This window comes from Ursus americanus, chromosome 28 (assembly GCF_024610735.1).
Source record: "Ursus americanus isolate L20-20 chromosome 28, mUrsAme1.1.p, whole genome shotgun sequence".
NCBI classification, from domain to species: domain Eukaryota; kingdom Metazoa; phylum Chordata; class Mammalia; order Carnivora; family Ursidae; genus Ursus; species Ursus americanus.
In genome coordinates this window covers 18,634,593-18,656,743 of record NC_142154.1, presented here as the reverse complement: position 1 = coordinate 18,656,743, position 22,151 = coordinate 18,634,593, and the positions used below count along the sequence as shown (strand labels likewise).

Genomic DNA, 22,151 nt, shown 5'->3' with positions numbered 1-22,151 from the left:
ATGGGAATTGACTTGAATGCCCAGAGTTAAAAGACCAGGAGTTGTGAAACATCTCCCAGGGATGGTAGCAGCTTAGAAGCAAACAGGCTGATTAAATACAGCTTGAAGTTAAGACTCCATTATTGTTTCTGATTCTAAATCACAGCTCTGGCATGCATTAGGAGGAGGCTTTGACGTATATGGCAATTAACTTCGTTGAAGAACTGAGCAAGGTGACTTATCTGTAGGAGAATAAAAGTGCTTTTGTGTGAAATGGGGCCAAAATCATGAGGTTTATGATCACAGAAAAAAAATGCCTCGAGGTAGAAAGTGAACGGAGAATCTTCATTGCAGAAAACCATTTATTGAGCACTTACTACCTGCTGGGCGCTCTGCTAGCTCTTTCTAGATTTATGTAATTTAAGTCTTAGACCAACCCTTCAAGGCAGTAGTTACTGTTTTCACCAAGAACTAAGGCTCAGAGAGGGCCTTAAGCCCAGGTCACCCTGCAGGATGGGGTCAAGTTGGAATGCAGACCCAGATTTGGCCAAAATCTAAAGCATCCTGGTCCCAGGGAGGAGAATGGAGTTGCTGTGGAGAGGAGCCAGCCAGACAGTCCCACCCAGCTCCCCACACCAGCTGGCGCTGGTTGATACCCACCAGATTCTAGGCACAATAGAGATGATACCTATTTAATCCTCACGACTATCATAGTAGTCAGTGTTCCATAGTCATAAGCGACAGGAACACATAGGAACAAGCTTAAGTGAAAAAGGAGGATTTTAATTTCAAGGACAGACAGGATATCTCCTGCCACTTGGGAGCAGGAGGGAGCCAGGCTGTCCGGGATTGCTGGAAATGAGGGCAGGAGTGCTGGAGGACTCTCCCCATTGTGGAAAGATGTGGAAATGGCCACTCAGAGCATCCATATCCCTCCAGGTCTCTCCCCGGGCCAGTCAACCCTCATGGGGTCAGGTCGCAGCAGACAACATGGCTCGAGTGAGGTGGGTGTAGCCAAAGGTTGTTGTGAGCTGCACAGACTTTCTTCTTAACTCCAGTGGGTAGGAAGTCTTTTCCCCATTTGACACAGAAGGAATCAAGTTTCATGGAGGGCGAATGCCCTTGCCCAAGGTCACATGGCCAGTGGTGGTGAAGGGGGAGGGCAGGGCTGGAGCCAGGTTCGTATCAGAATCACCACAGACGTGCCGCTCTAGAGTACAAATTGTCCTAAATTCGCCCTTTGGTCAAAGCTGGAAAAGAAACTAGGATGGATTAGGCTGAGAAGGGCAACTCGAAAGTCTGTGTAACATTCAGTCCAGCCTCATTTCAAACGCTCTGCTTTCAAGGACGGTGACCAACAAGCTAGTTTCAACAACCAGCGGAAGTCAGAACAAGAAGCAGGTCTTCTGAGAACAATGTCCTGACCCTCAAGGGTCACTGAGGCACACGGGCCTGCCTGTCCTGAAGGCCACGTCCATTGCTTCTCTTGGTTCTGTCCAACCCTCAAGCTGAAATCTGTCTCGACAAACCACCCCTGGCAGAAAATTGGGACACCCTGGGGGTTTGGATGTTCTCATCTGACCTTTTCACAATCCCCAAGCAGATGGACCCACGTGTTTTCTTTGGCTCCCTTGTTGCGCTTGGGAGCGAACGTTCATTCTTAGATATTTCAGTTTACCCGTGGGGTGGAGAGGATGGAGTTTGTTTATAAATGAATATTTTGGTGCAGGCCTGACTTGACACTGACTTAGCTACTTCAGGGATGCTTGACCCTAAATGAACATTAATTCTTGTCTACAAAACTTGGCCAAGAGAGCACAAATTTTAAATGCTGTGAACTTACCACAAGATTTGGAGGAGTGTGTGCTTCAGTGGAAATACTGCCCTGCATTGTTTATCCCAAAGGGAGTCTCTAAATCCCCCTTCGTGTTTGTAAATACTGAATATAGGCCGGAGAGATGGGTGGGAAAGCACAATGGAGGGTATGTTTCCTTTGGGAGCAGAATGAGTCTCTTGGCGATAGGGAAGATTTTTGTAGGGTGGAGGATTTTTTAAGCTGGCTGTTAAGACTGTATTAACTGGGGGCCCCTGGGTGGCTCAGTCGGTTAAGTCTCTGCCTTCAACTCAGGTTATGATCTCAGGGACCTGGGATCGAGCCCTGCATGGTGCTCTCTGCTCAGCGGGGAGTCTGCTTCTCCCTCCCTCCTGTCTCTCGCCCCTGCTCATGCCCTCTCTCTCAAATAAATAAATAAAATCTTTTTTAAAAAATAAAAAAAGACTGTGTTAACCGATAATATCCTGCTTCTTGTTTTGCAGATTGGAAACCTGGAAGATTACTACCATTTTTACCATAGCAAAACCTTTAAAAGATCGACCTTGAGTAGCAGAGGCCCTCATACCTTCCTCAGAATGGACCCCCAGGTACAGATCTCTGCCCCCTAGACAGGACCCTTTCCTAAGGCCTAGAGTGTTGTTCGCTTTTTGTTTGGGTCTGTGGCTCTGAAAATGACTGAGTCTTGAATGTTAACGTGATGCTACAGAGTCATTAGTTTTCCTTATCCACTTCGAATACAGCAAGACAGACACGCAATCACACATGAGACCATCTGAATGCTCAGAATACCTGGCGCCTTGTCAGACTGGAGAGTTTCAATCCTAGACTTCAGTTCAAAGCAACAATCAAATGAGTATAGATCTGTTGATATTTCAAATCTTTAAAAATCAACAAAACCCACAGTAATCAGAGGAGATAAATATATGAATGTTAGCCACAAAAGCAAAAAGACTAGGCAATTCAAGTTGGTGTTTTAGTAATGAAATTAGAGATTGGGCTGGTGGATGTTTTTGTGGTTGTCATAACACATGTCTTAGTGGTTACCATGAATTTAAAAAGTTGGGCAGTAAATATAACTGTTTTCCCCTTAAAAATTCATGTGGTCTTTGAGATTAGAACAAATATAATTTGCAAAGAGGCTAACAATTTGTTTTCCTATAATTCATGTTTACGGGGTCATTAATTACATGTCCTCTCTGCATAGATTTGAGACTAATATTTCACAAATACCAGTCAGCAGGTACTTGGTAAGCCTAAAAATTTAAGGTGGTCAGGTTAGCTTTCGAGGACTTCATTTCATTCAGCAGGTGACGTTGGAATACCAGCTATGGGTCAGGCTCTGTCCACAGCAGTGCCATTGGAGCGGGTGGTCAGGGTGATAGAAAATGAAGCAGTAAGTAGAAAAATATGTGATCTGTCACAGGGCGATGAGTGTTAGGAGGGCAGATGAAGTTCATGTGAGAAACAGTAGCAGCCCCAACAAAGAAACGAGGCCATTGGTAAATCATAGTTTTCGAACATGAAAATTGCCTTCTCTTGGGCAATTAGTTAGTTTGGGCTTCCAAGCTGGTACACAGCACTATTTCTTTATTCCCACAGAATATTTATAATTAAGTTTCCATGGAGAAACGGGTTCTTGGGGTTGTCCCAAGCCACCCCACTGACAGTTGTGGCTCCTTTTTAATGGCTGAGCTGGGGGGTCGGGGGGCGGGAGAGATGGTTTATCTCTGGGCACAGTACCTGAAACACCCTTCTCCAGAGTATCACTTTGTGGTGTTCTGATTTCGGGCCCATGAGAAACTGGTCCTCGAGAAACTCATTCATGTAATTGGGCTGTGATGACATCGACGTGTCTCGTACGTATTTCTAAATTGATTTTATAGGCAGGCAGACAAATGGATAGGTGGATAGATAGAAGGAAACAGATATGAAGCACTGTACTAATCGCATTATTCCTTCCCAGCAGGGAAAAGAATTCCATGTTTATTGAGGGACTACTGTATGCTTGAGCATTTTAAGTCCATCAGCTCACCTGATGCTAGGGGCTATGATTATACCTACGTGTGTTCACACCGTGGAATTGGAAGGAATGTTTTTCAAAGGGGCTGGTATATTTTTTTTCCTCTTGGGAGCAGAGCCATATTATAATTGCAGATTCCCACAGAATGGGGCAAATGGAGAAGGATGAGCAGACCCGATGCTTCCGTTGGTGCAAAATTGAGTGGAAGGGGTACTCTGTGCTGGTTACCAAAGAAATGTGGATTCTTTGAGGCTGCAAGGGGGGTGCTGAGATTCACAGCAGCAGCGTCTGTGAAAGCATCGAGAAACTTCTAAGCTAGGAAGAGAGTTGCTGCCAGGCCCTCCACAGTTTCCCTTCCAAGCAAACAGTGTGCTCTGTCTTGTGGAGATGACGTCCTTGCTCTTCCTCGGAAGTCTTCTGAGTTATTAAATTGTGACCGCTCAGATAGTTACAACAAAGGGCAAGCCGTTTGAATGGGGGAGCCCCCATCCCCCAACAGAAGCATGCAAAGAGAAGATAATGGGGCAGGGCATTTCTTGGCCCCTTTTCCACAGGGCATTCTGAGAAGGAAGCTGTTTCTCCATTGTTAGAACTACAGCAGAGTTGAAATAGGACTTTAGTTTTATAGGCATCCTTTTTTTTTTCTAAGTGACTAAATTTTTAAGCATTTAAAGGTATCCCGGGCACCTGGGTGGCTCAGTTGACCAAGCGTCCAACTTATGATTTCGGCGCAGGTCATGATCTCACGGTCCTGGAATGGAGCCCCATGTTGGGCTCTGTGCTCAGCACGGAGTCTGATTGGAATTTTCTCTCCCCTCTTGCTCTGTCCCTCCCCAGTCACTCTCTCCCTCACTCTCTCAAAATAAATAAATAAATATATCTTTGAGAAAAACAACAACAGGGGTTTAGTCAGTTAAGCATCTTCCTTCAGCTCAGGTCGTGATCCCAGGGTCCTGGGATCGAGCCCCACGTCGGGCTCTCTGCTCAGCAGGGAGTCTGCTTCTCCCTCCCCCTCTGTGCTCTCACTCTCTAGTAAATAAGTAAAAAATCTAAAAACCAAAACATTTCAAGGTATTCAACTTGACTGTGCTTCTCTTCCTTCCCCAAATATTAATTGTGCACTTGCTGGTTACCAGACCCTGTCCCCCAGGGGAGGCAGAGATGCTCACCCAGCAGGTGTCTGCCCTGGGTGAGCCCCCCGAGGAGCAGGGCATGGGAGTCGGGCATGAGATTGTTCGAGGCGGCGGCGAAGGAGCCCAGGGAAGGCTTGTGTGCGGGGTGGGAGTGTCCGCACCGACCTCCCCCTGCAGCGTCTAAGGTGATGCGCTTGCTCATTTGAAGTGCATTCCAAGTACTCCGCTCAGTTTGGGACTGAGGACAAACCATTCCCAGCGATCAGCTGTGTCCTTGAAGGGAAGAGAAGGAAGGATAGACTTTCTCTTAGCAAAGGCTATGGCAGTTAGGTTTTTTCCAAATAAAAGTCCTTTTTATACAAGAGCTTAATAAGCTCCTGGCAGGGCTGCTATCAAAGCATCGTGCCACTACAGAAGAAAGAGAGACAAGGTAAACAGCCTGCACATTCCAGCCCTGCCTGCGACTTCCGTGCGATTGGCCGCTGCTCTCTCAGCACTAATTAAATTTGTAGCCGCAGGGAAAGCGTAGAGACATCTGAACCAATTATGAATTCAGCATCGCAAGTGAAGTACCCCTGTTTAAATCAGTCTAGTTGAATACAAACCAAATCAATTAGCTGTCAGTCTGACTAACTAATATTTACTCTGCCTCATCGTTCTGATGAAATATTGGCCAAAACTAGCTGTTTTACATGAGTGTTTCGTGTCACCGTTCCTTGCAGCGCTCCAGAACGCTTTCCTACGTCAGCGAAGCATTTCTGCGACACCTAGGCATTTGGAGATTGTGTGATTAGTATTATTAAGGAAAGGACAAGATGAGTTAATATTATTCAGAGACACTGGAATGCAAAGTCGCCGTTGGGTTTGAATGACCGAACTGGAAATGAATGTTACAGGGCTTCGAGTACAGTGCGATCGAAAGCAGATGGTATTTTATTGTAATTAGCTCCAGTCCCTATTGTATAAAAAGTGCTTTGATAAGGGATGAAATTTACAATCCACCCCTACCTCACAAAAGAGCTGATGGAGTAGACGTTTGTTAAAACAAAACACGAGTGGGGAGGGAATATTGAAGACTGCTTTTCGCTGCCCACATACACAGGCACGCGTGCAGACACATCCATGTATTGTCTTTTTTTTTTTTTTTTGCGTCGATCCTGTACCAGAATTGCGCTGTCATTTTCTTTACATCCTTAATTACCTTTACTTGATGTTTTTTCTAACCACCCTTGAAAAGGGCCATTTTGCTCCAAGTGCTTTGTGGATCAGCCCTCTCCTTGGGAGAACAGCCCGACTGTTCTCTGCGCACAGTATCAGTCACTGGGTTTTTCCAAGGGCTGTCATTTAAGCAAACTGAAAGCATTTGTTTTTAACTTGTTCTTTTGCCAAAAGTCTGGAGAAGGGTGGATGTTACAGAAGCATCGGCCAATGGCTGTAAGGGCTCACAAATTTTTTTTAAATTACTTGTTCTGATTTTGTTCCAAGCTGGCTTATAGTTCGGTGTGGCTGGCTGCAACTTCCAACCCTTACATTTTAGTGTGATGACTGTGGTTCAGCCCTTCCCTTCCTTTCCGTTCTCAGCCAGATTGATGACGGAAATGGAAGGATAAAGATGTTATCAGGCAGGCCCTCCATGGCTCCTTCTGGGGCGGTGGGAGGCTTCGGTGTGAGGCTTCCCTTCAGTGCTTTCAGCTCAGAAGTTGGAAATGGTTCGTAGGACCGGAGTAGGCATTCTGTTTTGTAGGATGGGACTTTGCCCCCAGAGTTTAATCAAAGCTCAGGTTTCTTTCCAGGAGTGATGCAACATTTAAGCAGATCTTTCCATTAACCACAGATGGAATTTTATCTGCGAGTTTTGTGTGCTAGAGCCATTCGAAGTGCAAACAAAAAGTTCCTGGCAGATTCCAGCAGAGACAGTAAGTGACCAAGTTGGTCTCGGGGTCGATGAACTTGTGCGGGGCTGAGGGCAGGGGAGGACTGCCACCCAGGCTCCGATGGATTTGTCCATCTGGGGACAAGAGAGATCTCCAGCTGTCTCTTCATGTTTTCAGGACAACCCATCTGGGCCGAGTGGAAGGGCTAGTAAGAATTGGTAAAAAATTAGAATTTAAAAATATACTTTGAAAGATGGAGCTTTATTATTTCACTAGCACGTTCCATGCTTCCGCCTGGATGCCTCATAGACATCTTGAAGTCCACGCGTCCCCCACCCAGCTGACCGCCTCTGACCCTGCCTCTGTCCTAGAGAGAAGTGCCATCTGCATCTGCGGAGTGAGCAGCAGACCTCCCTCACACCACACTTGTTCTGCCTCCTATACAACCCCGTGCTGCCCTTGTCCCATGTCGCCCCCTGCACCGCTGCCCTCTCTCACCTGGACCACTGCCCTCCCCGCTCACTGGCCTGCCGTGGGCTTCCTCTCAGCAGTCTGCTCGCCACCCTCCCGAGACAGCCTGTGAAACACACTCGTGCTGCTGCCACTGGCCCTTGGGAGGTCCTTCCCGGGCCCTTCTTCCTCCGCCAGGCCCCAGCCACACTGGCCTTTCCAACCCTCCTCACGTGGCCCTGGCTCTTTCCCCCTGCAGACTGCCTTTCCTCACTGTGTCTCTTCCTCTCTCGTCTCAGCTCCTGTGTTTTTTCTCGGGAGTTAGCTCCATGTCCTCTGACTTCACTTGCTCTCCCTACAGTTGCATGTTTATATTCTAGACTTGTGAGACTTCCTCCCTGGATTCCAGGCGTGGAGGGGTCATGTCTGTTTATCTCACTACCCTTGTCCCAGTCCGACATTTGAGCATCACAGTGGCAGGGCCAGAGAGGGTCTAGGTGGGGGCTCCACGTCCAGCATTCATTCCGAGCTGCCTGCGGTCTCAGGCAAGGCGCCATCTTGAAGGGTTTAGTGGTCACATGGATGTAGGAGAAATCGTACCGTCCTCCTCTTTGAGGCTCCCCGTGCACACGAGAGCAGGAAAGGAGCCTGTCTGGCTCGGCAGCTGTCGAACTTACTTGACCACAGCCTCCTCCCTTTTGTTCCTGTAAACATCTGTTTCCTGGCCATTTTGGAAATAGTGCCAAGATCGTAGGCCCAGGTGGGAGCACACAGGAGCACACGGCAGTGTTCGGTGGGAGTGATGAGTGGTTTAGTGTGCTTGGGATCTGGTAAGCGGACAGGGCCGGGGTTGGCGGGAGCTGCACGTGGTTCCCGGGGGGCCAGGAACACGAGGCTGGGGAGAGTGTTCAGTTTCCCAGACCCCAAGGAGAGGCGATGGGAAGGTAAGCCGACCTGAGGTGGAGGAACTTACAGATAGAAGTGCGTGAGCCCATCTCTTGCCAGTGAATTATAACGTTCTCGAGGGCCAAGGCCACATCTCAATTGTTTTGTTGCTTTACGAGTCTAGCAGACTACCCAGGAAATAGTGGACGGACACTTAGTCAACGTTTATTGAAACGGATCTGTTTGCACAGAGTAGGCTCACATATCTGTTGTATCTGTTATCATTTGCTTATCCCCTTCTTTTTTATGTAACAACTTTAGAAGTGAATCGTGGCCTGCCTTCGTACCATGATGACAAAAATCCGAAAAAGGGCCTGAATGAATTAATCACGCTGTATCGTGTACAGCTAAAGCCTCCAGTGATGACAGTAGCGCCAGTGCTGGCTGGACACTGGGCGTGCTGGCCAGTGTTGACTGGGGGAACACCGGCGGGGCTTAGGCTCTGGCCACCTCCCCATTGTCCATGAGTAGAGGCAAGTGATACTCAGGTGGGGACAGGGGTACCTTCTCTTTCCTTTCTGCAGAGTAAGAACTGACTTACAAATGAATGAGGAGAGCCAGTTTCCCAAAGTACCTTCACACTTCCTAGTCTCCAAAATGGGCAGAATGAGTACTGTCGTCTCTCACCAGTGTGAAGCGGTCCGTGGCCCATGTGGTTCAGGTTGGATGGCCAGTGTTGGAGATGGCCTACACATTGTTTCAGCTGTGGCTGTGGGGGAGGAAGCGGATCTGGGGCTAGGCCCCTGTCGCCTCCACGACATGGGAGGAGGAGGAGGGGGGTGGGTTTCTACGCTGAGTCAGAATACCCTTTATTTTGTTGGCTCATCTTCCTTCTCTTCTCCCTCATCTACTGCCCTGGCTCCTGGGTTTCCAGCTGAGCAAACACCAGAGCAGCCCAACATCCCCCACCCCACCGTCAGGGAGGCTCTGGCAGCTCACTGAGGCAGACTGTAAGGAGGCTGTCCAGTCAGTGCTCTCTTGGCGGGCTGCTCCCTCTGCCCCTCAGCCCCAGGAACATAAGCGCAACTGCACTTCTCAATTCCTCACATGGGAAGCCCTGATCCACTTTCTACTCCATGAGCCTAGCTGAATTCAGTGGTTTATACCCATTTTGGAATCACAGGCCCCTTTGCAAAGCTGATGAAAGTTCTGTATTCTTTCTCTCTCTCTCCTTCTCTCTCTCTCCAGAGGAAAAAAGAAATCATGTGCTCATGTCCACACCACTTTGCCTATAGTTTCTGGGTCTCCCTGGGATGTTTGCCTGTCCTTCCATTTTTGAGGGACGCTAGGCTCTAGGGGAAGAAGACCCCAGCTTAGCTCCTGGCTCATTTCACGTGTGCATTAACCATTGCCTGTCACGAGACAGGGGCCTAAGCTGTAAGGTGACTTGCACTTGTCGGACAGTATTATTTTTCTTTCTTTCAATTCCCCACTCCATGGGTTAGCTCCTTAGCTCTTCACCTGGTTAATAGTTGGGGCCAAGGTGTTGAGAGGAGTCAGTGTTGACGGGAACCAAGATCTTAAGCATCCGAGACTATGGAGTACAAAGGCGTCTCAGAAATGGGCTGACCCAACCCCTCGACTTTACAGATTGGAGGCTGAAGCCCAGGCAGGCCGCCCAGCCTCCCACAGGCAGGGTGAGACAGAGGGTTATCGTCTACATTCTGGTGCGCTCGTTCTCTCCTGGAGGAGGTCTTAGGATTTGGTGGCACCTGGGCTCTCGGGGGTCTGGCGTCTGACTTCTTCCACAGCTATTCCCTGGCCTGCCGTCAGGACTGGCTTACTCACAGGCAGTAGGGGAACTCCCTGTCCTTCAGCAATTACAGAAGAAGCCGCCTTCACTTTGATGGTGCTACGGGAGAAAGAAAAATGAGAGCGGCAGAAGCCGTCTCCCAATCTCTCTGGATACAACGGTGCACGGAACACAGAACCTATGCAGAATTAACTCGCAACGAGCTGAGTGTACCAGTGGGCACTTCAAGGGAGTTTAGCAGCTTGATTCAGATGCATGCTCTTTCCCTGGAGATAGCGGGGTCCTGAGAGGGTGTGGGGACAAGGACCTCTGTGAATGGTCTTTGTTGCCTTAGCTCCATCTCAGGGCAAAGTCTGGAGCCCCCCCTCTTGGACTTTCTAGCTCCTACCAACTTCCTGAGGCTTCCGAAGCCATAGTGGGGCCCCTATGAGCCGGTGAGGGCTTTGCAGCAGGGCCTGAGCCCATGGTGGCTTCGGGTGGAACAGAGCTGGGCTTTCATGCTCTCACTGGTGACACTGGCTCATGGGAGGAAGCTACAAAACAAACCCCTTTGTCACTTGTCAAGCCTCCGACAGCTGTGCTAGGCCAGCTTCTGGTCTGGCAGAATGCCTGTGGCACACAGGGAAGAGGACATGACCAGGGCTGCCCAAGGTGCACCTGCCGGAATGACACTTGGACAATTTTTTGTTCAGTAGCATTGATGACCCGTGACAACTGCAGGCCATCTAGTGGGATCCTGCTCATTTATGTTGCCTCTTTATACACATCTTTACATTTTACCTTATCTATAGAATGGCATTCACCAGATGCCTAATTTTAATTTGACTTCTCTAGAAGAAAGATGGCGGGGGGCATGCCCGGCAAAAGAAACCATGGCTATTCACGTAACCTTTGGGAGATTATGACGTCTTCTGTAGGCCTTGAATTCTCTTCCCCAGAGCAAATAACTTTCTATGATAAATATGCTGTATGTTTAGCAAGAAACATGCAAAAAAAATAGATAAAAGGAAAAGGGTCAGTGTGAAGTTCCACCTTCAAAATATGACTTTGAAGAAATCAAGACATTTTATACAGGTTTATACAGATGTGCTCAGAGAGATGATTTGTGTTTGAGCCAGACATGGCATTTGACAAACCTTGCTCTTGACCCAAATCACTTATGGTTGATCTTCCACAAAAAAAATCAACCAAGGTCATCGGGTGGTCATTAAGACTCAATCGCACTTTCTCCACTGAAATGTGTTTTTAAAAGTCTACTTGTGGTTATATTTATAACCTGAAATGTAATCGTTGAACTTTTCCTGTGTTCAAGAAGCATTTAGTGAGCTCCTTCTGTATGCCACACGTTGCCTGGCACACTGAAATACAGTGGTGAGGAAAACCCAGGCCCGGCCCACAGGCCAGTGGGGAGCAGAGGGCCATCAGATCCAATCACGGATAGGCCAGTGCTGGAAGAACGAGGTGAGGTACAAGCCCTCAGCCTCTGGCAGAGACTTCCCGAAGTTTGTATTCATCCTGCGTCAGTTTTCAGTTTGCCTTTTCTGTAAGAGAGAGGATGATACTTTGGTCTAGCCAAGCTTTGCTGAGCAAGTACCTGGTATAAGGCAGGTGTTTGCTGAGAGCTGGGGAAAGTGCACACTGTGGGGTGAGGGCAGTGGTAAAGAGACACGCAGAAGAGCCTAGGAGCCCTGAGGGGGACCCCCTCAGTGGCCAGCCTGGATGTCAGAAAAGGTTTCCAGCATGTGTGAAGGTCAAAAGATGAATATAAGTAAGTGGCCCAGGGAAGGCGGGCGGGCACGCCAGTCATGGCGCAGCCCGAGCTGCTGGCTGTGGGAGACCAGGCGAGAGTGGCCTGGGGGTAGAGTGAGGTTCGGGGGGAGAGCTGTGCGGTGCCCTGTGACCTGCTGGGCAGGGAGTATTCAGGGCAAGATCTATAGGTCTGTGTGGGAAGTGGTTCTAGCCAGAGCTGGCCCCGGTGGGGACCCCAGGACAGCTGCTCCACGGTTGAAAATATTGGTAAAGAGCTGCTGCCTCGAGCATCTCTCCCTGGCCCAGGGCACCTCCCGGGGTAGCCTCAGCCACCGTGGCCCCTCCTCTGGGGTCCAATATGTTCTCGTCACCAGCGACGAGAGGGGAGGTCTGGCCGAGCTGGGAATCCCAGATCCTCCTTTAGCAGGACAGCCTCATGGATTCTTAAACATTTAAAAATCTCAGCCCTGATTAAGGCCACTATTTAAGCCTGTATTACTCTCTGAGGGCAGCTGTAACAAATGGCCACACACTGGGCGGCTTGAAATAATAGATATGGATGATCTCACAGTCCTGAAGTGTGGAAGTCTAGAATCAAGGTATCCACAGGGCAGTAGCTGCTCCCAGGGCTCCAGCTGAGAATTTCTCCTGGCCTCTTCCAGCTTCTGGTGGCTCCAGGCGTTCCTTGCCTTGTGGCTGCGTCCCTCCCGTTTCTGCTTCTGTCTCTGTCTTCCCAAGGGCTTGTCCTCCTGCCTTCTTGTATGGGGACATGTGTCATTGGAATTTAGGGCACACCCACATAATCCAGGGTGATCTCATCTGGAGAGCCTTAACTTCGTTACTCCTAGGTGGACATACTTTTTGGGAGGCCACCATCAGCCTACTATAAAACCTGTGGAGGGCGCCTGGGTAGGACCTCAGTCGGCTGAGCATCCAACTCTTTGATTTCAGCTCAGGTCATGATCTCAGGGTAGTGGGATTGAGCCCCACATCGGGCTCCGTGCTCAGTGTGGAGTCTCTGCTTGAGATTCTCTCTCTCCCTCTTCCTCTGCCCCCCCCCTCTAAAATAAGTAAGTAAATAAAATCTTTAAAAAAAAAAAAAAGCTTATGGGGAGTGAAGTAGAATGAGCGGACACTTTCTTGTGCTCAATATTCTCCCTTCCTTCAATCCAGTGATCTGAAGGTTTGATGTGCGATCCATTGTCTTCATAAATAAATACGTAAATAATATGTAATAAATGTATTTTATTATGCTCCAGGCCCACTCGTTTGCAGGCTTACTTGAGTTTAGGACTTACTTTCTGAGTTCTCTGTCTGTGGCCTTGAAAGGTAGCTCATGTGTACGACTGTCTCCTCCCCTGCATTTTTCACCAAGAGAAAGTCTGAAAGCCTCCCCGGGAAGTTGAGGAATCTGGATAGACCATGAGTAAATCTTCAATGTAAAGGGCTAATCCAGGTAAACTGCCAGAGAAATAGTGTGAAGAATACTTGAAACCCCACAAAGGATCCTAGGTTGCCTTTTCTAATAAAGATAATCACATGTGTCAAGGAAAATAGCCTGTCGGGTCTCCCTCCCAGCCTTGACGCCCACCATCATGACCACTTCAGTGTTTTGCCCTATATGTTCTCAAGGTCTGCAGAAGAATCATTCCATGAGTGATAGGTCCTTGGAGATCTTAAACCACGTATCCCTCTCTCATAAATCACATCACTGTTCATGAGTGAAGACCCTCAGACGTGCATGTGGGAGGGTCCCCCCCTTAGCAAAGACAGGTGCAGATGCTATTGGATGGGAGAGCTAAAGTTCCAGTCACGTGGTTTTGGGTCCTTAGCACCTGTGACCTTTCTGGACACACCAGGTGGCTCCTAGGTCCCGGCCTGAGCGGCATCTGCAGAGCCCTGTATCTGAGCTGGGGGTGCAGCAGAGGGTGCCTGGGTCCTGGATGGGACACAGTCGTATTCAGGCATCAGACACACTGTAAGACTCAACGCAACTTTGTCAAGCAAGCAACTGAATAAGCAACCCCAGGGGCCGTACCTTCCAGAGAAATCAGGGCAGGTCAACCAGGCACATGACAAGACGCAGGAGTCTAGGCTCCCCTGTGCTTCCCTGCACTTGGCTGAGAAACAAGGCAGTCACTGGAACCCAGATAAAGAAAATGGCAAGCAAGCCCAGACCCAGAGACCACTGGCCCAATCAGCCTGTGACAGTGAGGTCACCTGTGATTCCATCTAAATAATTTGTTATATTTGGTTCCATTGGCCTAACAGCTGGTTGTCGAGGACTTATAATGACCTGTTGCAGGAGAGAGGGCTGCCCCTGAGACCATGCTAGAGGGAGAGGCCCCAAACTGTGCCGTGGACCCGTGCCATGATAGCCCACCTCAGAACTCCGTGTTAATGGTGGGTTTTTACCCAGAGTCCAGCCATGACTCGGGGCCAGGGTGCCCACACTCTTTCATCCCCCTAGGGGAATATTTTGTGACTTCTGACAACATGCCTTCCCATGTCTCCTCCCTGATTTGGGCTCCCTGATTTGGGGGAGTCACCCACTTGGGCTTGGAAGAGGAGAGTTCACCTCCTTCCGCTCTGTAGCTGGAAGTGGGGCCTGGTGTCCACGGTAGTCAGAAGGTGCCGGATGCTAGTAAGATGGGTGGTGAATCAGCGGGGCAAGATGGATTGGGAACATCCGGGGAGCTTGGAGCCATTAGTGGTACATGTAACACTCTATTTTGTAATTAGGATGTTTAGCACATTAGGAAATATTGTCTTAAGTGTTTTATACCAATGAACCTTTCTGGTTCAGGCAGTGATTTATGGGGGAAGTTGCAAAATGCCATCAGAGGGTATTGTGAACAAAATATCTCATTGTATAGTTTCATTTTCCATGGAAGTATCTATCCATGGCAATTATATATTATCTAGGACTTGGGGCCGAGGTTAGGTTTAGTGCCTAGCCCAAATTGTTTTTGAACTGTTGTGGTGTTTCTGAGGAACTGGTCTGTCTCCTGGTGTTTCAGGAATAAAGCACATCGGTGGTAGGACAGGCTGTAATTCTCCTTTCTAAGCATTTTGTCCTGTTGACCAATGTTGCCTTTCAGATCAATCCCCACCTTAAATATGAGGCTGTGTGTGGGGCTGTTCTGCTTATCCCCTTCAGGACAGTGTGGGGAAGTTGAGGCCAAGAGAGGTCTGAGGGAAGACATCTTACCCCTCTGCCCTTGGGTGCATTTTATTCCCTTCCAGAGTTGCCTCGGGTGGCTCCCAAGGTGGCTGTGCCAGCCTTGGGTCTGAGCCTGAGGTCACCAGCCTTGCCTGGCATCCAGGTCACCCTGGGCCCCCGCTGCCCCCGCCCTTGAGGCTCCCATGCCCCCCTCCTTCTCCTCCTCGCTCCATCTTCCCTACCTGTCTGCTACTTCAGAGCCCGCATCACACTCTGGGCTGCTTGGTGGGGGCCCCCACCTAGGCACAGACTCCCTAAAGTAGAGCCTCAGTGCCCTCATCCCCTCATCTCCACCCCAGTGCCAGACTAAGCCCCAGAGAGAGCCATCGCTGAATCAGGTGGGACCACGGCAGCAAGAAGATGCTTTGCTTCAGGGCGTGGGAATTCTTTTCCCCATGATCTTTTAAAAGGAAAAATAAAACAAAACAAAACAAATGTCTTCTACCTTAAAAAACTCTTACACACACACACACACACACACACACACACACACACACACTCTGAAGTGAGTGCTTTATATACACCAGTTCATACGCCAGTGGCCCCTCATGACAACCCACGATGGTGCCCATTGCACGGATGAGCAAACTGAGGCCAGGGAGGTTATTGGACCACTCTTAGTCATACAGCTGGTTGAGTGTGGGGCTAGGTTTTGAGTCTGGGCAGCTAGACTCCTGGATTCCTACTCTTAAATATCATGTATACTCCCTCTCCAACTATTTTCCTTGGTTGTGATGGCAGATCATGCCAACTGAAAATTTATAAGACCCTGAAAATAATTTTGAAATTTTAAATTAGCAATGTCACCACCAAAGAATTGCAGCTATTGATATTTTGCCATATCTCTTTCTAGATTTTTCTCTGTGCTTATTTTGGTACCATGTTTCTAGTGGCTGCTAAAAATTCCAATGTATGGATTACTGTAATTTACTGATTTCTGTCCTCTCCATAGAACATCTTGCTTCCAACTTCCAGTAACGGTTTGATCCATTTCTCCCCTCTTCACACTCTTTCCATCTCACACATGTATTTCCTTCATGTTCGGGACAAGAGTCACCAGACAATTTACTGGCAACTTCACAAGCTCTCTCTCTCTCTCTCTCTCTTTTTTAGTAGAATGATTTCAAAACTTATTTCCCCTGCCACATACACAAACGAGTTCTCATATTTCAAATGTGGTCATTTTGAAGTGAAACTGTCTCCTTAGTATTTACCATCCCAGACTCCTGTGACACAGATATTCATGAAAAGGGACACTTGTAGCACCTACAAGAGAGGCTACAGACAATCATGAGATCCTCTCTAAAATAAATAATAACTGCATTTCTCCCTACCAGGTGAAATGGCTCCAACAACAAGAAGTTAAACGCAGGGTGAAGAGACAGGTGCGAAGCGACCCTCAGGCCCTCTATTTCAACGACCCCATCTGGTCCAACATGTGGTACATGGTGAGTAAGGTGTGGGCCTCGCTGCCCCCGGGCATTTGCACTGCGGTGTTGCCGAGATGGGTTAATTTCTCCCAGCAAACCTCAATTCTCACGACAAAGCTTGAAAAAGACACACTTCCTCTCAGTGTGAGACCCCTACTTCAATGCTGTGTAGCACAAACTTTCTTGTGAAAGTTTTAAAAATGATGTCCCCAGGGGGAGTGGTGGGAGAGTCTTTGAGCAGGGGAATGATTTCATGCAAGCTTTGGACTAAGTAAACAGTGAAAACGGGGAGCACTTCACATTTACTCCTCCTGGAAATGGGTGGGAAAAGAGGTTGTCTGCTCTGTAGGGCATGGGGAAGTGTTTCCTCCTTATTTACTTGCACACGTAGGAACATCCCTGCTGGGTTTACACGGTATGACGTGTCCATCTTACGCCACGGTGTGGCCACAAGGAGTCCGTGCTGGGGGGGCTCTGTGTCTTCTGTGCATACAGCATTGCGGTGACAAGAATAGCCGCTGCCGATCAGAAATGAACGTCCAGGCAGCGTGGAAGAAGGGCTACACTGGGAAAAACGTGGTGGTCACCATCCTTGATGATGGCATAGAGCGGAATCACCCCGACCTGGCCCCAAACTACGTAAGTCAAGCCTAGGAACGTGCAAAGATATTCAACCACGCTAGTCATTCAATAAATACAAATTTTAAAAATGGTAAGGTGCCATTTCTCCCTCACCGATCCCACCCCCACCATTATATTCAATAATACAGAAAACCATGATGGGGAGGGTTCCCTCTGCCGTCCTGGAACCGGGGGTTGCCCAGAAGGATTGGTTCAGAGGATTGAGGAGTGCTAGAGAGTTCAGAAACGCGTGTGGAGATGGTCATCGGACTAACACGAACAGCGTGACACATGGCACAGTTAAAGCCTGGGCTCTGGATCCCACTGCCTGGGTTTCTATTCCGGCTCCTCAGCTCACTAACCCTGAGACCTCAGGCAAGTTGCTTCACTTCTGGGCCTCAGGGTCACCATCTGTAAAATGGTATGTCATCAGGTTATCGCGAGGATTGGATGTCTCTGTAAGTGTGAAGAAGAGAATCTGTCACATAGTGCATAGGATGAAGGTATTCAATATTCCAGCCAGCCTGCGTGCCTAACAACAGTTAAGTTCAACCAGGTCGTGTCTGTTTGAGAAACAATTATGCGGCCCTTAAAAAATGACAGTTTTGAAGTCAACAACCCGGGAGAGCTTTTCTGATGTGTTTTAAAAGGAGGATGTGAAAGGATATGGATACCATGATTATGAGCATATGAACAAAGACACGAGAACATTAGAAATCTAAGATGAAGGACATTCTGACACATATTACAACATGGGTGAGCCTTGAGGACAGGAAGTGGAAGAAGCCAATCACGAAAAAGCCCAAATGCTGTATGATTGCGCTTAGAGGAGGCACCTTAGAGGAGGCACCGAGAGCAAGCTCTCAGAGACAGAAAGCAGAGTGGGGGTTGCCAGGAGCTGGGGGAGTGGGGAGCGGGGAGTTAGCGTCTGAAGGGTGCAGGGTATCAGTTTTGCAAGATGAAGAGGTCTGGGGATGGAGGGTGGTGATGGTTGCACAACAGTGTGCATGTACTTCATGCCATTGAACTTTATACTTTAAAATGGTTAGGAGGGTACATTTTGTTGGGTGTATTTTACCACGATAAAAATGTATATAAGATGATAGTTATAGGGAGTACCAAGTGTATGTATTTCTCTACTTTCTAATAGAGGCATAAAAATCATTTTAAAGCATGCTGTGCCGTTTCTCTTCAGTCACTGAGATTCCTTTCTTAGGATTCCTACGCAAGCTATGATGTCAACGGAAATGATTATGACCCGTCTCCACGCTATGATGCCAGCAATGAAAATAAGTATGTCACTTTGTCTCCTGTTTCCTTGCTTCCCTGTCCCTCTCCCTGCAGAATCACTATTGAACTGGCCCCCAGTAGGGATTCCAGAAGGGTGATGGGGCTGCCTGGCCGGTGTCTGGGGCTTACCCAGGAGGCAGAAGCCAGTCCGGCACAGCCCTTCAGGTGTAAAAGAGTCTCTGTGGATTTCGCCTCTTCCTTGGGGGCGTCACCTCAGCTGGTCAGCTAGAAACCAATGTTGACCAACATTGTTCCTGTTTCCAACCCTGTCTCCATGACCAGCTCTGTTAAGACAGCAGTTTGGGGGCGCCTAGGTGGCTCAGACAGTTAAGCGTCTGCCTTCAGCTCAGGTTATGATCTCAGGGTCCTGGGATTGAGCCCTGTGTCAGGCTCCCTGCTCAGTGGGAAGTCTGCTTCTCCCTCTGCCACTCCGCCCCCCACCCCGAGCTCATGCGCACGCGCTCTCTCTCTCTCTCAAATGAATAAACTCTTAAAAAAAAAAACAAAACGCGGTTTGGCCTATTCGAGCCCAGAGGTCACATGCCTGAGCCTTCTTGTCTCCGTCGACGTCTCTGTCGATAACATGTCGATGAGAGAGGTAGAAGGGGCACGAGTGATGTTGGGTAAACCTGGGTTCAAATCCCTCCCTGCCGTCCCTGGCTGTGTGGCTCCGTCTCAGTCTTACACTCTTGCCCCTGGAGGTGATGCTCCCTACCTCCCAGGGCTGTGGGAGGGGTGAGCGGACAGGTAAAGAAAGCGTGGGGGTGCAGTCTAGATAGTTGTTGTCATCACCTTGCAAACAAAGGCAGTGGGGTCTGGAGAGATTAGGTGATTAGTGTGCTGTAAGCGACAGCCCTGGGGGGTCGAGTCCAGCTTTGCAAGCCTGGCCCTGGGAGTTCCTTCGCTTTGTCCTGCTTGCCTTTTCTCTGTTGACATGCCCCATGCCCTGAGCTCTTACCATTCCTCCAGAAATATTTAGAGGAAGAGAACAAAAGCCCTTTCTTCCGTCTCCCGGCTGATACACGCTTGCCAAGGTGCCTTCTCCCTCCCATCTAGTATTTTCCTTTTCTGCAGATTCCATGGTGAGGTTCAAACACTGATGCTCACGCCGTGCTGTGCAGGGAGGCTGGGCCAGGCTGATGTGTTCAACACAACAGAGCTCAGAGCTCCCTGGAGCCCGCCAAGGCCCCAGCCCTGAGGGCTGCTTCCCTGCCTCACATCCCAAGGTCACGTCCCGAGGTGCCCTTCTTGCTCAGCCTTGAGCACGCCTGGGGTGCAGGGTGCCTCATTTCCCAGCCACACATCCAGGGGGCAGGGAGGAATGATCCAGACAGGATGCAGTGACCCGTGAAGGGCAGGCTTGAATCTGGGTGAGACGTGGAGCTCTGTGACACGGAACAGCCCTGGCTGGGGTGGCGGGGTGCTGCCCAAGGTCTGCAGAAGGATGGAGGACCCCCTTCCAGAGGGCTAGCACACAGACCCAGGACTATTTTTAAAGGTGTTTTAAATTTAAATCAATGATTCTAATCCCCGTGGACTCTTCTCAAAGATGGGGTGTTTAAACGTGCCTGTATTTTGGCCTCTGCTAGAGGAATTGCCTCGATGCGGCATGTTGGAAAATGGGGTCATTACTGAGGAAAGCAATTTGTTTTTCTGGTAATTTCTTCCTACTCCCTCCGCCGTTGTCGAGTGTTCCAATTTAGAGCGTTCTTCCTCGGCTCCTGCTTAAGCGGCCGTGGAGGTGATGGGAGGGCTGTCCCAAGGTGAGCATGGGGGTGGCAGGTGCACAGGGGACCCATTAGTTCTCCCTTCCATCCTGTCAGCCCCGCAGATGTCTATGCTGCACCTGTAACGAGCCAGGCAATGTGCTGTCAGTCCCGTGAATGCACAGCTCGGGAGGAGGGAAGCCCCAGCAGAAGCCCTCACTCCGTCCTGGGCTTATGGGGTGCTCATGCTGTGCAGTGTGGCCGGAAGGCCTCGTCGGCCTGCCTCTGTGGGGTGCGGCAGGTGCACGGCTGCCCAGGGCTGGGCAAAGCCAGGCCTGAGGCTCCCTCCTGGAGGAGCCGGCCGGCCGGGGAGCGGTGGCGATGAGATGGGCGGCAGGACATAGGCTTTTGTGTCACCTCCGGACTTCGGGCTAACTGACTGTCCTTGTAGGAGAGCTGAGCAAGGCACTGGAGCCACTACGGATGGCCGGGCCGAGCCCTAACTTCGTTTTCTGCTTTGCTGCAGACATGGTACTCGTTGCGCCGGAGAGGTCGCCGCTTCAGCCAACAACTCGTACTGCATCGTGGGCATAGCATACAATGCCAAAATAGGAGGTAAGGTCCGGGGGTGCGCAGCCTGGGAGCTTCGGGGCCCGCCGCAGGGGTGCCAGCCTGTCCCGGCCCGCCAGGCTCAGCAGCTTCGCCTCTGCTGGCCTCTGCCACCCGTGTCAGACTCCTCGGGCCTGAAGCCTGGTGCCCTGTTTGCCACAGCCAGGCAGCCAGCACCCCATGACCGGGGCCTCGAGGCAGAGCCATTGCTCCCTGTGTTGCCCGAAAAGCCATCAGGAAGGCACCCCTTTCTCTTTTCTGGCCCTGCTAGTCTGACTCACCACTGTCAACCAGACTGCCCCTCTGGAAAGGCCGCGTTGGTTCCCTTCTGCTCACAGCCCCGCGGGGTCTCCTTGTCACTTCCACAGTGCAAGTCCCTGCTCCAGTCTGCTGGCCCACTTCTCCAGCCCCTGCTCCTCAGCTTTAGCCAAGGGACCTTTGTCGTAGTGTCCCCCAGTCCCATGTGGTCTTCCCAGTTTAGGCCTGGGCTTGCAGCATTCCCTCCCATCACCCCAAAGCCTCTTCCCGCCTCTCCTTTTGGCTCCGTGCCCACCCTGGCCCCCAACCCCCCAGCTTGTTTACCACAGTGGGTGGGGGACCGGGTCCTGACCTGACCCCAGGTGTTTCTGCCTCTCCTGTTTAGCTTCTCCATTTATGAGTCAGGCTTCCCTTGCTAGGAGAAGGCTTTAGAGCAAAGGGTCCCATGTCTTCCTTCCCCATCCGAGCCTGGCAGTTTGATAATCCAAACTGGCAATTAACAGGTACTCCAAAGTGTCAATTAGGAGCCTTCCGTTGGGCCGGGAGCTGAGAAGGTGCATGCCATGGGCAGGAATGGTCCTTGAGCACCCAGATGGCTTTGGGCACCCCTGTGTTCACTTGGGACTCTCTCTGTTTGGAGGTGTTCCTGCTCACTCAATGGGCATGCTAGGGTGCTGCCTTCCCAGGGCACTGCCTTCCCTGCGGCTTTGCCTTTGCCAGGGTGACCGTAGCCCATCAGGTCTACCATGAGCTGCATGGGTGGAGAGGTTGGGCCATGGGTTCCCTGGATCACCCTGGAGGTTTTGATGAATAAATACCCCTAAGAAGTCTCTCCGTAAACTGTAGGAGCACTCTGACCTGGGTTACAATCCCAGTTCCACCACCTGCTAGCTGTGTGTCCTTGGATAATCAACATAACCTCTCTGAGCCTCGGTTCCTTCATCTGTGGAGGAAGAATGGCAATAATTCAGCTGACTCCCTGGGTCTGTTACGACAATGAAGTAAGACGCTATGTGTGGAAAGCATTGGCTGAGAGCTAAGTGTGCAGGGGGTCTCCGAGCAACTCCATCACTCCTGCTGAAAGTCAGAGGCAGAATAAAAGTAATTTGTGTTGCCTTTAGTGAGGGGTACACACCACCTTTGGGATTGTCTGAGCCCTGTTCCCCAAAGACCCTGGACCGGCAGCGCTGACATTGTCCGGGAGCTGTTAAAAGTGCAGAAAACCATAGCCCTTGTCCCAGACCTAGTAAGTCAAGATCTACATTGTATCAACACCC

At 49.9% G+C, this 22,151-nt stretch overlaps 1 protein-coding gene across 3 annotated transcripts in view; it reads left to right on the top strand.

Moving 5' to 3' along the window:
- Positions 1-22,151, top strand: part of PCSK6 (proprotein convertase subtilisin/kexin type 6) — a 183,120-nt gene that overhangs the window by 44,652 nt on the left and 116,317 nt on the right. For all 3 annotated transcript variants that reach the window (XM_045795376.2, XM_045795374.2, XM_087856718.1), the window contains exons 2-6: positions 2,296-2,400; positions 16,298-16,408; positions 16,886-17,029; positions 18,228-18,304; positions 20,534-20,622. In XM_045795376.2, coding sequence (XP_045651332.1) covers positions 2,296-2,400; positions 16,298-16,408; positions 16,886-17,029; positions 18,228-18,304; positions 20,534-20,622 — 526 coding nt within the window. The remainder of the gene's footprint in view (positions 1-2,295; positions 2,401-16,297; positions 16,409-16,885; positions 17,030-18,227; positions 18,305-20,533; positions 20,623-22,151) is intronic.